At 53.5% G+C, this 12,881-nt stretch overlaps 6 protein-coding genes across 6 annotated transcripts; 2 read left to right on the plus strand and 4 right to left on the minus strand.

The window, feature by feature from the left end:
- Positions 1–72: 72 nt before the first annotated feature.
- On the plus strand, positions 73–3,246 carry BDW74DRAFT_52597 (FAD-dependent oxidoreductase). The gene is made up of 4 exons (XM_073733055.1): positions 73–783; positions 830–1,095; positions 1,141–1,508; positions 1,554–3,246. The coding sequence occupies exons 1-4, from the start codon at positions 494–496 to the stop codon at positions 2,883–2,885; spliced, it is 2,256 nt and encodes a 751-aa protein (XP_073581859.1). The 5' UTR covers positions 73–493; the 3' UTR covers positions 2,886–3,246.
- A 19-nt stretch (positions 3,247–3,265) lies between these two features.
- BDW74DRAFT_180004 (uncharacterized protein) lies at positions 3,266–4,852 on the plus strand (the record flags this gene model as incomplete). The annotated part of the gene is made up of 3 exons (XM_073729616.1): positions 3,266–4,055; positions 4,115–4,626; positions 4,682–4,852. The coding sequence occupies 3 exons, from the start codon at positions 3,266–3,268 to the stop codon at positions 4,850–4,852; spliced, it is 1,473 nt and encodes a 490-aa protein (XP_073581860.1).
- A 174-nt stretch (positions 4,853–5,026) lies between these two features.
- Positions 5,027–7,026, minus strand: BDW74DRAFT_180005 (GMC family oxidoreductase; the record flags this gene model as incomplete). Its single annotated transcript, XM_073729617.1, has 5 exons — positions 5,027–5,106; positions 5,152–5,653; positions 5,699–6,575; positions 6,621–6,650; positions 6,701–7,026. The coding sequence occupies 5 exons, from the start codon at positions 7,024–7,026 to the stop codon at positions 5,027–5,029; spliced, it is 1,815 nt and encodes a 604-aa protein (XP_073581861.1).
- Positions 6,934–9,021, minus strand: BDW74DRAFT_52602 (uncharacterized protein). Its single transcript, XM_073733056.1, has 3 exons — positions 8,444–9,021; positions 7,823–8,394; positions 6,934–7,772 (listed from the first exon to the last, which is right to left on the minus strand). Exons 1-3 carry the CDS (start codon positions 8,716–8,718, stop codon positions 7,234–7,236), a joined length of 1,386 nt encoding a protein of 461 aa, XP_073581862.1. The 5' UTR covers positions 8,719–9,021; the 3' UTR covers positions 6,934–7,233.
- On the minus strand, positions 9,022–10,365 carry BDW74DRAFT_52620 (DsbA family oxidoreductase). Its single transcript, XM_073733058.1, has 3 exons — positions 10,073–10,365; positions 9,865–10,009; positions 9,022–9,801 (listed from the first exon to the last, which is right to left on the minus strand). Exons 1-3 carry the CDS (start codon positions 10,118–10,120, stop codon positions 9,326–9,328), a joined length of 669 nt encoding a protein of 222 aa, XP_073581863.1. The 5' UTR covers positions 10,121–10,365; the 3' UTR covers positions 9,022–9,325.
- On the minus strand, positions 10,293–12,754 carry BDW74DRAFT_52612 (Hsp70 family protein). Its single transcript, XM_073733057.1, has 7 exons — positions 12,477–12,754; positions 11,825–12,431; positions 11,713–11,779; positions 11,402–11,669; positions 11,257–11,356; positions 10,852–11,214; positions 10,293–10,801 (listed from the first exon to the last, which is right to left on the minus strand). Exons 1-7 carry the CDS (start codon positions 12,584–12,586, stop codon positions 10,466–10,468), a joined length of 1,851 nt encoding a protein of 616 aa, XP_073581864.1. The 5' UTR covers positions 12,587–12,754; the 3' UTR covers positions 10,293–10,465.
- Positions 12,755–12,881: the final 127 nt, after the last annotated feature.

Below are 12,881 nucleotides of genomic sequence, written 5' to 3' on the forward strand. Positions count from 1 at the left end.
TTCCGCGCCTCCGGGTCCTTCCCAACTCCCCGGCCTGTCATCTTAGTCTTTGTCTGTCTCAGATCGTTGCATTCTATCTTCCTTCTAGTAGCATCATTACGAGAAGTGACAATGGCTTCGCCTGCTACGGACTGCAGGCCCCTGCGTGGCAGAACGACTGGTTTCCGCGCTCAGCCGGATGTGTTGCTTTGTACCAACATATATTTCAGTGACGCCCTGTCTGTGATGGCTGCAAGAGAGCCTTAGCTGCAGTATTAAGCTTGTCTGCCCAGCCACTTTTTTTCTCTTGTGTTGTCACTCACCAAAAACGGATCTATACTGCGCTCCAATTAAGCCAGTTCGGCCAAGCAACACACCAACAAGCAGGATCGCCCACCTTGCGTCATTTCAATTCTGACATTCCCTTAAAACCCTCCTACTGGCGATGCTTTAGATAGCGCTGCAATTTTTCACGGCCAGCACTCTGCCGCTCGTCTTCAACGACTCAAACACCATGCCGTTCAAAGTTCTCATCGTCGGCGGCAGCATCACCGGGCTCTCGCTCGCCGCGATGTTCGAACGCTACGGGATCGACTACACGCTTATTGAGAAACACGCGGACGTCGCGCCTGAAATGGGCGCAAGTATCGGCCTTCTCGCTCACGGATCTCGAATCCTCGACCAACTTGGCTGTTTCGAGGAGCTACTTCCGTGGGGTTGTGGTGTTAATGACATGGTAACCACCCGCCCGGACGGAGAGGTGCTCGTGACGCATGCACATCTGGGGACGTATCTAGACACCATGTATGACCAGTTGTCGCAGACTCATCTCACATATTGACGTTTCTAGGCTCGGCTATAGAATTTTTTTCGTCGAGCGCCGACGAGTCCTTCGCGCCCTGTGGAAAAGCATCAAGGATAAATCGAAGATCCACCTTTCAACCAAGCTCTCGAAAATCGAACATGTCGACGGAGGCGTAAAAGTCGAGGCAAAAGACGGCCGAGTGTTCACAGGGAGCATTGTAGTTGGTGCTGACGGGGTGCATAGCGGGGCTCGGTCTGAGATGTGGCGCCTCGCGGAAGCCGATAGCATTGATGTTTCTCGTGACCGAAAGGGTAGGTGCCCATATCTTGTGGTGAGCTGGGGCTAACACGGAGAAGCTATACAAAGCACCGTCAGCTGTATATTTGGGATAGCGCATGGGTTGACCCAAGTGAAGCTGACAGAGACCTGGAAGCATGCTCGCCAGGATCGTCACTATTTGATCATCGGCGCGCCGAACGAGCTCACCTTCTGGTTTGTCTTTTTCAAGAACCAAAAGAATGTGCCCTGGGATCAGCTTCGGTATACCGTCGAAGATAAGGAACAGTACGTTGCAGTGTTTGGCAGTGATCAAGTCCGAACGGACCTGACCTTCAGCGACATGTACCGGGCTTCGACGTGCACAGGTATAGTGCCGGTGGAGGAGTTCGTGTTGGAACGCTATTACTACAAGCGGATTTTGCTACTTGGCGATTCGATTCATAGGGTAAGACTTACCATAAGCTGATCTACAAATATGCTGACCGTTCAGATGCATCCTGTTAGTGGACACGGAGGCAATGCCGCCATTGAAGACGCCGCGTCGCTTGCAAATCGCCTAAAGGACGTCCTCGAAATAAACCCGAACCCGACCTTCTCCCAACTGCAAAACATCTTTGAAAAATTACAGAAAGAGCGATTGCCAAGGACAAAATACTTGACCTACAGCGCGTCTGTCCTCGCGGAGTTGGAAATGTTCAAGACCTGTCTGAAGAAGCTAATCATGCTGTATCTGTACCCATTAATTCCAGGTGAGAATGTCATCGCATCGCTAGGCGAATCCATGATTCAGTGTGAGCCGCTCAAGTACCTTCCATTACCGATGCGCTCGAAAAAGCTTGTGCCATTTGCCGATGAGACGAAGGTTCGTACAATGGACCGGCCATCTACGGCATCGTATGCATGGATCTCTCTTTTCTTCCTGATTGCATCGCTTCAGTTTATACTACCGTCCGACGGATTGTCGTTCTCGCTGGACCAACCCGTCCTCTTCTCGGCATGGCAGTCTTATACGCACGCCTCATATATCGCCGTAAATGCGTTCTGGGCCATTGAGTCCTACCGCTCGGCATTCAGTCTTACGCCCATCCTCAGCCCGATTCCATGGATTCTGTTCGCTCAAATCTGCGGTTGGGATTTGGCACTTCCTTTTTATTTGACCTTCTGGGTCACGGGCAGCATATTCCGGGGCTTTTATCATCCTTGGCCGCGCGCGGTTCTGCCTGCAGCCGCGCAGGCTCTCCCGATCGTAGTCACCATCGCAGCACCTGCCCCAATGCTGGTTTCAGACTTATTGGCAGAGATTCCGACGCTGGCCTCGTTCAACACACTGACTCTGGTCCATCTTATCATCCCGGTGGGCGTTTATCTCATAGACACATTACTCACGTACCGCCATGGCCGACGGTGGGAGCCATTCTACCAGTTCGGCGATTGGGATATGACATACCTCAATCGTTTCTTCTGCTTGACCTTTCTTATTGCAGCTTTCAGTCATGTCGGCTTCATCCTGGCACATGTCGCTCCTCTCGTGCAACACGGCTACGGCCCGCTCCTGCTACGATCCCCGGAAGTCGTCAACTTTGGCGTCTTCACCCTTCTCATCGCGGCGTTCTTACAGTTTACCGCTTGGGATCTGCGCAGGGTCAATATCCTCCATCTGAACCTCGGGGTATCTGCCTTCCTAATAGCCCTTGTGATTGTCCTCATCGGTCCAGGTGCCGCGCTCATCGGCACTTGGTGGTGGCGGGAGAAGGCCTGGGAGAAAGCTCGACACAGACCATCCGACGAGCGGTATGAAGGCATTAAGATTGGTGTTGCTTGAGTCAGTCATGCTACATCCAGCATCTTCAGCCCATATACATTTCGTCGTCGGCGAAGGTTACGAGTACAAGGATCGTACGATGCTGCGAGCTCTCAACGTGGTCGCTCGTGACGCCATCTGGTCTCTCTGTATGATGTCTAGAAGGACTGGACCGGAGCATACTTGCGACACGGTAATGTTTCCCATGCGCTTTTACCATGAACCACCCGGGCAGTCTATCCGGAACTCTAAGATAGCTAGGTAGTAATGCATCCCAATGATTCATTCCATCTTCTTTCTGCTCTTCATCTCTCACTATCTTTCATTCCAGCGTCAACTGCTCTATCCATCACTCTCCATCATCTCAGACCCGCGAATCCACCCCCTTTTCCACCTCGACCATGTCCCAACCAAATTACACCCTCCCGCACTTCCTCCTCCTCCACCTAAACCAGCACCTCGCACGAGTCGAAGCATCCCCCGTCACCCTCGAAGACGCCTCCTCAGCGCCCGGCATCAAAATAAGCAAAGCCCCCTTCATCTGCGTCGATAAAGAGGCCGGGAGCTTCGGAGTCGACATCGCCTTCGAGCCCGCGTTCTTTGCTCCGCTGCGCGTCGACGAGGCCGCGGGGCGTCATGGCCTTGCGCATCTTGCGCGTCTCGACTGTGGTTCTAATGAAGATGGAGATGGAGATGAAGACGAGGACGACGCCGTTGGATACCTGGCCGATCTGAGTATCCGACCACGTGCAAACTCCCAGCCCGCAGACAAGTCATGCCCCGAGACGGTCGAAGACGAAGACGAAGACGAGGCGCCATTCATCCCAGAGACGCCTCGTCTCCGACCAGTGTCCGACGCGAGCTTTGCGTCCCTCAACCGCTCGGACTCCGACTCCAGTGGAACGATTAGGCCCGATTCCGATGTGCCGGATCTGCAGCTGGACCATGTCCCGGTCCTGGTCCCAGTAACGCCGCGGCCTCGTGCCCTCTCGGACGCGAGCTGTTCTTCTCTCGGTAGCGGCAGCGAGGGGTCCGACTTGATAGGGGGTATCCCGGATCCGACTCTGGCCGTCGTCGAGGACGAACTGAGCGGCTCCGAGCCAGGATCCGACTCCGACTCTGAATCCGAGGACGAGGACGCCGAAGCCCTAACCTTCCGACGAGGCTCGTGCCTAAACAACATCGAAGCCGGTATCCCCCCCACGTTCATCAACACCTCAATACCGTCCTTATAACCGACAACGTCCCAGAAGACGAAAGCAGCGACATCGAGCCCTGGATCTCAAACATCGAGACGCCCGCCCCAGCCCCAGGCCGTGAGATCCGCACAGCACCGCTGCACCTTCCACACACGACGCTCCACCTGCCCTTTTCCCAGAATCCCGGCCAGATTCTGTTTGAAAATGCGCGGGCGCAATGTTGGCGGGTGTGTACCGCGGCCGGGGAGGTAGAGGGTGTTCTTGATACTCGTCAAGCCCTCCCGCCGCGAGTTTCGATCGGGGATCTGGGGATCGGGCAGGCGCGGTGGGGGGTTATATACCCCTGGGCTGTGGGCGATGTGTATGTGACGCGTGCACCTGACGTTGATTGGGTGAGGGCGAGTCCTCATCCGGACACGGTCGTGACGGTGATTATTGGGGCTGGGGGGACGGATGAGGAGCTCTGTACGGCGGAGTTTAAGGCTGCGGTTGGGGTGTTGCTGTATTTTTATGATCTGGAGAGGAGTGAGGGTATGTCCCAGGATCGGACGGGGCCCATTTCGGTATGTTCATCTTCATTGATTACATAGAGGTTCGAAGGCACGCTAACGATGGTAGGTCCTCCTCATCTCGTACTTTGGCTCCGGCCATGGTCGGATCATGCAGGCCCACCATGACGGGGCCAACCTGAACATCCAGTACTCGCCTCTGGTGACATTCAATATGAGGGACCATCTTGCCGAGGCCCTCTTCATCCGATATACCGCTTGCCGACCTATTGAATTGTGACTTTGTGACATCTGTCTGATTTACGCACTTACATCTACATTTTGAGATACAGTGGCACAGGTTTGGTAAAAATAATAGCGTTTTGTTTGAAGTTTGTACAGATACCCATCATCATCGAGGCATTCTGCGAGTTAACAGATTTGCAATACAGACAAGGACCGCTCTTATCTTTCCCTACCGTCGTAGATCTATCCTTGTACGTTCCTGCTGCGGCGAGTTGAGTATATCGTCCGCGATCTTCTCGGCCAGCATGTCTAAGCGGTTAGTGAAGGCCATAACTTGAACAACGTTTGACTTACAGCATGTAGACTGGGGATGCCCGGGCACAAGAAACGGAAACGAACTGGCATCCACCACTCGCAAGCGATTTACCCCGTAGACGCGAGCCCGACTGTCGACGACGGCCATGGGGTTGTCCGGTGTCCCCATCCTGCAGGTTCGCGATGGATGCCAAAGAGTCATCACATTGTCCCGTATCCAGTCCAAGATGTCCTCGTCTGTCTCAACCTCTGGGCCTGGGTAGTATTCCTCGCCGATGACCACTGGCCGCATCCCGTTACTGGCAAAGGCTTGTCTCATTCGTTTGAATGCCGCCACAGCCAATTGCTGGTCCGACTCAGTCTCCAGCCAGTTCGGATCGATAATCGGCAGATCCCAGGTGTCGCTGGATGCCAAAGTGACCGTACCTTGAGACGTTGAGGCTATGAGTACCCCGAGAATAGAAGCGTACTCGTATCCGTCATCCGGTTGGTTATTGTAGAAGTCGGAGATGTTTCCGAGGAATCCTGATCCTGCCATGTACTACAGACGTTAGTACATCTCTTTCTGATGGTTATAGGGCAGTACCTCGATCTCTGGCCAGCCATCCCCGAACAGTGACAGATTGTGCCTCGTCCCTTCGGAGAAGTCTTCTCTCAAATCGTCTGGGATCTTCTCCCATGCCAAAAAGTCCGCGACCGGGCTGGACAAGATTCCTTCGTGCCGTTTGAGCCAGTGATAGTACTCTTGGACTTGGGCCTTGGGATCATTTGCTAGACTGGTCAATGTCGCAACGTTGACGCGATAGCTAGGACCGAAGAAAGGATGATCCTGCATGCCTTGCCCAACGCCAGGAAGATCTGATATAACGGGGATGCCATGATGCTTCAGATGCCTTTTGGGGCCGATGCCGGATACCATCAACAGCTGCGGCGACTGAAAGACTCCAGCGCAGACGACGATCTCGTTTCTAGCGTGCAAAGTCTTGGTTATGCCCACCTTGTCAATTTCCACGCCGACTGCATTCTTGTTCTCGTCGAACAGTATCTGCTTCGCTAAGGAGTTCTTGTAGAGTCGGAGATTCGAATGAGGCAGACTGGAAAGGAAAGCAGACTGGGAGCTGCTGCGAGACTGGTCATCCGGACGGATCGTCGACATGCAGTAGTGGTATCCCTCCAGCTGGCCGTTGTTGTACTCCGACGACCGCCGCAGACCAATGCCCTCCAGGCCGCGTGCGACCCAGGTTGAGAATGGCTGGACAAAGTCGGTGAATGACACCTGCAACGGGCCACCCGAAGGGTCAAATGCATTCAGATTGTACAACGTCGTCGCATTCGCCAGTCTTTGGGCGAGGTTTGGTGGGGTGAAGGCGGCACTGCGCTGGTAGTACGGAAAGACATTGTCAAAGGCGTAGCTGGAGTCGTTGACGGCCTCTGCCCACATATCCAGTGCGTCTCTGCTCGGTCTGCATTGTGTTATTAGAGTTCGTGGTAAAGTAGGATAAGCCTACCGCTGGTAAACCATGAAGTTCAGCGCGGACCTGCGTCGTTAGCAGAATGACCCGAATAGTGTCGGTTTAGGGCTACTGACGACCCACCGAGGCATTTCCCCTGTGCAAAATGTATGCGCCGGCCATTGGCGCCTCGCTGTGGAGTCGTGACAAACCCCCAGTCGGCGTCGCAACCTGCACCTGGATCTGAGCCGACGGGCAGGACGTCGGCGCCTGGCGTCTTTGCAAGAGGATAGCTGATCTCGTAGTAGGTGCCGGCCTCAACCACTGCGACCGAGTGCGACTGGGCGAGACGGACAGCGAGGGCAAGGCCTGAGGTCCCACTGCCAACGATGATGTAGTCGAATGTACTGCAGAGAACTTCGAATATCCAAAGAGAGATAAGAATGGCGTATGATGATAGCATGGTGAGGATAGAGATTTGCGGGCGTTAACCCAAGCTGGGTCGGTCGGGCCTAATATTAGACAGCCGCGACCGACCCTCACCAGCACCTTCCTCGGTGCGATCATCGGTATTACGAAGTGCCTTATGACCGAGTCCAGGGTATATTTATTTAGCTCCGATATGCCCTTGTGACTTGCGTGTTCCGACTTCGTTTTCGAGTGTAGACAGCTAGATACAGACATCGCCCCGCTGCTCCTCGAACCACCTATGTCGCAGGACATCTTTCGTTGTGAATCGCTTCTGGGTGTCAAACTGCAATAGACCTCTGAGCAAGTTCTTTGTTGCTTCTAGTGCCTCCCCTGACAGCCGCCCTCCGATGCCCTCTTCAAGCAATCCTTCCAGCGTATGCGAAGTCGGCTTTCCATTCACGTCAAAGTCCCGCTCTCGTCGCCGCTCATAGTGATTGATCGGCTCTCCAGTCGCCGTGAAGAACTTCCGCCAATTGGGCCAGTGTCGATCCCTCAGTTCTTCGTCTTCTGGAAACCCGAGGATGTTGTACATGTCGATAAAATGCATATCGTCTGTTATCTCTGATACAGGATGATCGCTGAGATCAAAAAGGGTAATGCCGGTGATGAACTCGAATATCAGGCACCCGAAACTCCACATGTCCTGGTTTTGTGAGATGCAGCCTTGGAACAATGTCTCGGGGCCGCGGAGGTGCAGGGGAGGCGATGGTGTTGATGGTGGGTGCGAAGTCAGAAATGCTATCGAATGGTTAGCTAACACTCCCCATCTGCAGATCAGTGATGCATACACCCTCCCAAGTCTGAAATTTTGATGTTGAACGGCTTCGAAATATCCAAATACCGCATCAACGAGTCCGCCGGAACAAGATATCGAGGCCCCTTGACGCCTCCCTCCAACTCAGTCTTCAAGCAGAGCGTAACCGGAATATCCTCGTCCTGAGCCAGCTCTACCTCTGGGGCATCGCTCAGGTCGTCCAATGTAAACAGCAGGTTCCTCGGCTGCACATCTCCATGGACGATATCATTCTCGATCATGTAATCGAGCCCTAGTAGCGTTTGCCACAGAATGGACTTTGCCGTCCAGAGTGGAAACGGACCGTCGGGGAACAGAGCGTCCTTTACCTCTGTGACGCTGGCGGCCATTGGCTCGTAGACTAACGTTTGATGTCTTCCATTCGGGCCATTGAACCAGAAATCATCCAGCAATGGAAGGTAGTGTTTCGACCCTGGATGAGAAACCTGTGTTGACTTTGCCAATCGCTCATAGATCCGTGTCTCCTCGGTCGTTGAACTCCCTTTACCGTCAGCCTCGCTCTTATTCTCGGCCTGGCATATCTTCAGTGCGACATAGCGATTGAGCCTGAAGCTTAGTTTAGCTTTGCGCACAGTTGACCGAGCTTATGACGTACTGTGTATCTCTCGCCAACCACACCGTCGAGAAAGATCCAAATCCTAACTTGCGAATGACCCTATACCGGGAATCTTGGAAGGTATCCATCAGATGTACAGGATGAAAGCGTCGCTTGGGGTAGTATTCGAGAAACTCAATCGGTCTGTCCATAAGAGGGAGTTTCGCACGATGGACGAGACTCGAGCTGACGGACGACTCGCTTAATGATCGACTGCGACTGCGACTCTGACGCTCAGAGAGCGAATCATAAGACAAGATAGAGCTGTCGTCCATGATTGCTTTTGTTTTGCGTATCCCTTTCCTTTTCTCGTATCCGTGGAATGAGATGAGGTCAGATCTGACGAAGCCAGTCTTCGATCTTCGAGATCAAAAGCAAAAAAAGAAGCAAGTGAAGCACTTTTTGCCGGAACCTCCTCGAGCCCAATGGCGGGGCCCTTGATAAGCACCACCCCCTCGTCAAGCGCGCTTGGCTGCAAAAAAGGCCATGCAGGACTGGCTCGATTCGCAGCAGAACACATGTCCGTGCGGCGCGCTGCAGGGTGGCTGTCGGTCATTGGCTGGTTGCTGGTGCAGCTGCATGTCATCTTCTCATTGCTTGAGGTAACTGTAACCAGTCCACTGCGGAGATGGAGATACTCCGCTGCGTACGTATGCTCTGGAGGAAAGAGAGGAAGAGCGATGACGTAGGTGAAGATCGCATGTTGGGCAGGAAATTGTGTAGAGGAAAGTCCCTCCCCCCGAACCCCGAGATGATCGGACCGGGCCGCCCCCGCTAAGGCCGAGGCCGGTGCTGAGTGCTAGCAGATTGTAGGAGACAGTCTAATGAGACACCCTCCGTAGGCAAAACGCATGTCAGATAAGGTAAAATCACTTTGAATCCTCAAGCAGAGCCTCTCGCCTTAACGAAAGCCCCAAAGAACTCTTCCATATCCCCCGCCCCATCGATCATCTCCTTTGCAGCACCATCACCAACAACAAAGCACGGCACCCCCTTAATCCCCATATCCCTAGCCCTTCTCTGCTCCTCTTCAACCTCCTCCTTCCCACCCTCCCCTTCAAGGTATTCCCTAACAACGCTCTCATCTAACTCCGCCTCAACGGCCGCCTCAACAAGAACATCAAGCAAGCTAACATCCCTCTCCATCTCAAACTGGTACTTAAACAGCACCTCCGCAAGAGCACACTGTATCTCACTCCCTTCATTCTGGAACGCAAAATATAGTGCCCGATGCGCAAGCCTCGAGGAACCTATAGACCCTCCAAAACGAAACTCAATACCCACGCTTTTCCCGACTCGCTTCAACCGCGTCTGCGCAGCGAGTACTTGGGACGGTTTCATGCGACGAGACATGCGATCTATTAGTGTCAGCTTCATCTTGCCCATCTTACACGTCGGAAGGAAGGGAGGAGAGCACGCACCATTGACCAGTAAGCTATCCTCCGGCGGAACCTGGTCGATGAAGTACGGCTTCCACTCGATACGAAATTCATCCTTCGAGGCGCCGGGGTATGTTTTCCTATACAGCGAGATCGCTTTTTGGAGGGTGCGGTAGCCGATGAAGCACTAGTCATCCGTATTCACCTATTAGTGTGCTATTTCGGGGGTAAGAGGGAACAGAGGACTTACCCAAGGACAGATGACGTCGGAGATTATGTCGATAGGGATTATGGCCATTGTTGTATTTGGTAGCAGACACTGAGTAAGTAAAGTCCGAAGGGGTGGGTATGAGAATGAGTAGAAATAGGTGAATATGTAGGGAGGTGCGAATCTCGGGTGCCTGGCTGGCGGAGTTCCGCAAGTACCTTACCAGCCAAAGAGATGTTGAGATGGGAAGACTTCATCCCAGTGCATCCTTGGCTTGGTGGGCGGCTGAGGATGGTAGAATTAAACTAGAATTGGGTGTGGTTAGGAATTCCTTAGTGTGATGGAATAAATACATTCCCGGGCGACAAGACTATGCGATACATCAACACCAACAAACCCAGAGAAACAGACACCAAACCCTGATAACCTACCACCCTAAAATTTAATATTAGCATTCTGACTCCCCATCCGCCTTCCCTCAACATAAACCACGAACTGCACGCTCGCCCCACTCGGCACCATCTCCAGATCAAACGAGAGCTTCTTCATCCAGGACCCCGTCTCCGCGGACCGGAAGTCCTCTAGACTATCGAACGGGACGTCAAGCGTACAATCGATCTTACAGTGGCGGACGACACTCTTTTCCAAGCGCGTGGGAGCGTCGTGGTCTTCGCACTCGTAGAGTTCGACGCTGAATTGGGGACCGGGGTCTTTGCGGTAGAGACGGTAGAAGTTGTAGCGGACGGGGTCGGTTGTTGAGACGTTGTCGCCCTGGGAGCTGTGTGAGTAGTGTGAAGTAGGGAGAGGAATAGGAGACGCACCCGTCGCAGATACCAATTGAGCTGATTGTTCGCTCGCCATTCGCCTTCATCTGGGTACCAGGCTTTATCCTCGTCGAGATGCTTGGCTGGGTCGAAGGGCGCATGGTAGACGATGCCGATGCTGGTTCTAGAAATCGAAGAAGTCACGCTAATTGGCGCTGCCACTCCGTAGCCGTTTTGCTGAGTACCGCTGCTGTCGCTGTTACCGTCGAGGAAGCCCTTGTACACTGCTCCTTGGCAGATCGCAGTCCTTGGGCGCATCCCGCCAGACTGGAGGATCGTGACTCCGGAACTGGAGTGTCGGTTCTTCAGGTGTTCATAGAGGTATGGACTCGCTCCTAGGCCGCCGACGAGGATGATTCCCTGTTGTGGTTAGAGATGTAAACAGAATGAAAGTGGACGTACCTTGACATCAAGGCCCTGGCTTCTTGCTTTGTTGATCTGGCCATCGACAAGTTTGTCGATTCCAGCAAATGACTCGGTGAATGCTTCTTGGATGTGAGAACTAAATAGGTTTAGTGAGAACACGCATATGAGACATGGTGCATACCTTGAGAAATGGATGCGACCCTTCTTGATGAACGGCTCGCGGGTCATGTCATCGAGGCTGTTCTTGCCGAACGCCTCAGCCGGGATGCTGACGATATACTCTTTCTTCGAGCTCTGCGGTTTGAACTGCGGTTTAATGGCATGTTCCCATTCCCCCTTGATAATCTCCTTGATGCCTGCCTTGCTGAGATGATCCCAGCGGCGTCCGAGGCGCGACTTGCATGCGTGCTCGAAAGCTTCATCGATGAAAATACCACCGCAGAGACCACCTATATCGATTAGAATGGCGCACAGAATTGGGAAAACACATACCTGTTCCTTCAACAGCTTCATGCATTGCGATGGGATTGACGGAGGCAATCTCGTAGCTGATCAAGTCCTATCATTGTGAGCGACGACCCAGTACTAAAGCGAGACAACTTACGACTGTACCACCACCCGCGTCGCAAATAACATAAACATCACCCGGCTGGGTCCGTCGACCAGGTTCACACAGTGTTGACAACGCTGCAGCCTCCGGCTCAGGGACGAAGCTAAGCTGAGTCTCGCCGGCAGGCCGACTGTCCAAGATTCCGGCTTGTCGAGCAGCCTCCTCCATCCCCTGCCGTGCATAGCCCTTCCAGATGGCGGGCACTGTAATGACAACGTGGAATCGCAACGCGTCGATGACATATTCGCCACGGGACCTCTGCACGGAATCGAGAATATGATCCCACAAGAGTCGAAGGTAATCGGCGATCAGGCCAACAGCAGTCTTACCGGTCTCCTTGAGCATCTTGCGCCCGCGCAGAAGAAACTCGGAAGAGCGAGTCTCCTCGCTGAGATCCTCGTCTTTGACAAGGAGAAGCTTGAACCACCGAACTGGGTCTGCGTCATCGGGTATTTCGTAGCCCCAGAATATCTGATCATCCTCGTAGAAGAGCTCAGTTGGCGCTTTGCCCTCTTCTCGGCCTGTGCCTGGCCAACTGGTGATGAGATTTATCTGATCACTGGCAAAATCCGCGACCGTGGCCCATGCGACACCAGAGTACCTTGTCGAATTAGCATCGGAGAGTACGCAGAGGTTGAGAACTCACGTTGTACCGAAGTCGATACCAATGACCATGACATCGTCCTCGTCATCTTCGGTGGGCGTCGCGATCTTGGGGCGATAGGCCAAGATCCCGTCAGTTGGTGTAAAAGTCATCTTGACAGTGCAACAGCCAATCTAGATGGGAAGCAAGATAAGGATAGGTTGAATGTTGCGAAGGTGATTTAGGGAGGAGTTGGCCGCTCAGCCAGGTTATATGGAGTCGTGCCGCCGACCCCGGGCTTTCAGCCTCGCGCAGCGATTCCACCTTGCAGCCGGGAATTTTTGCCAGGCTTGACTCTCCTCATGCAGCCAGCACATGCATCCATAAATGGCCTGCCAATGGTAGCCTCGCCTAGAGCGCTCGACGGTTTGAGGAGTACAGCCTTTCGCGCGGCTTGGCTAGCCAATG

Source organism: Aspergillus multicolor (assembly GCF_047715735.1).
Source record: "Aspergillus multicolor strain CBS 133.54 unplaced genomic scaffold BDW74scaffold_20, whole genome shotgun sequence".
Classification (NCBI taxonomy): Eukaryota; Fungi; Ascomycota; class Eurotiomycetes; order Eurotiales; family Aspergillaceae; genus Aspergillus; species Aspergillus multicolor.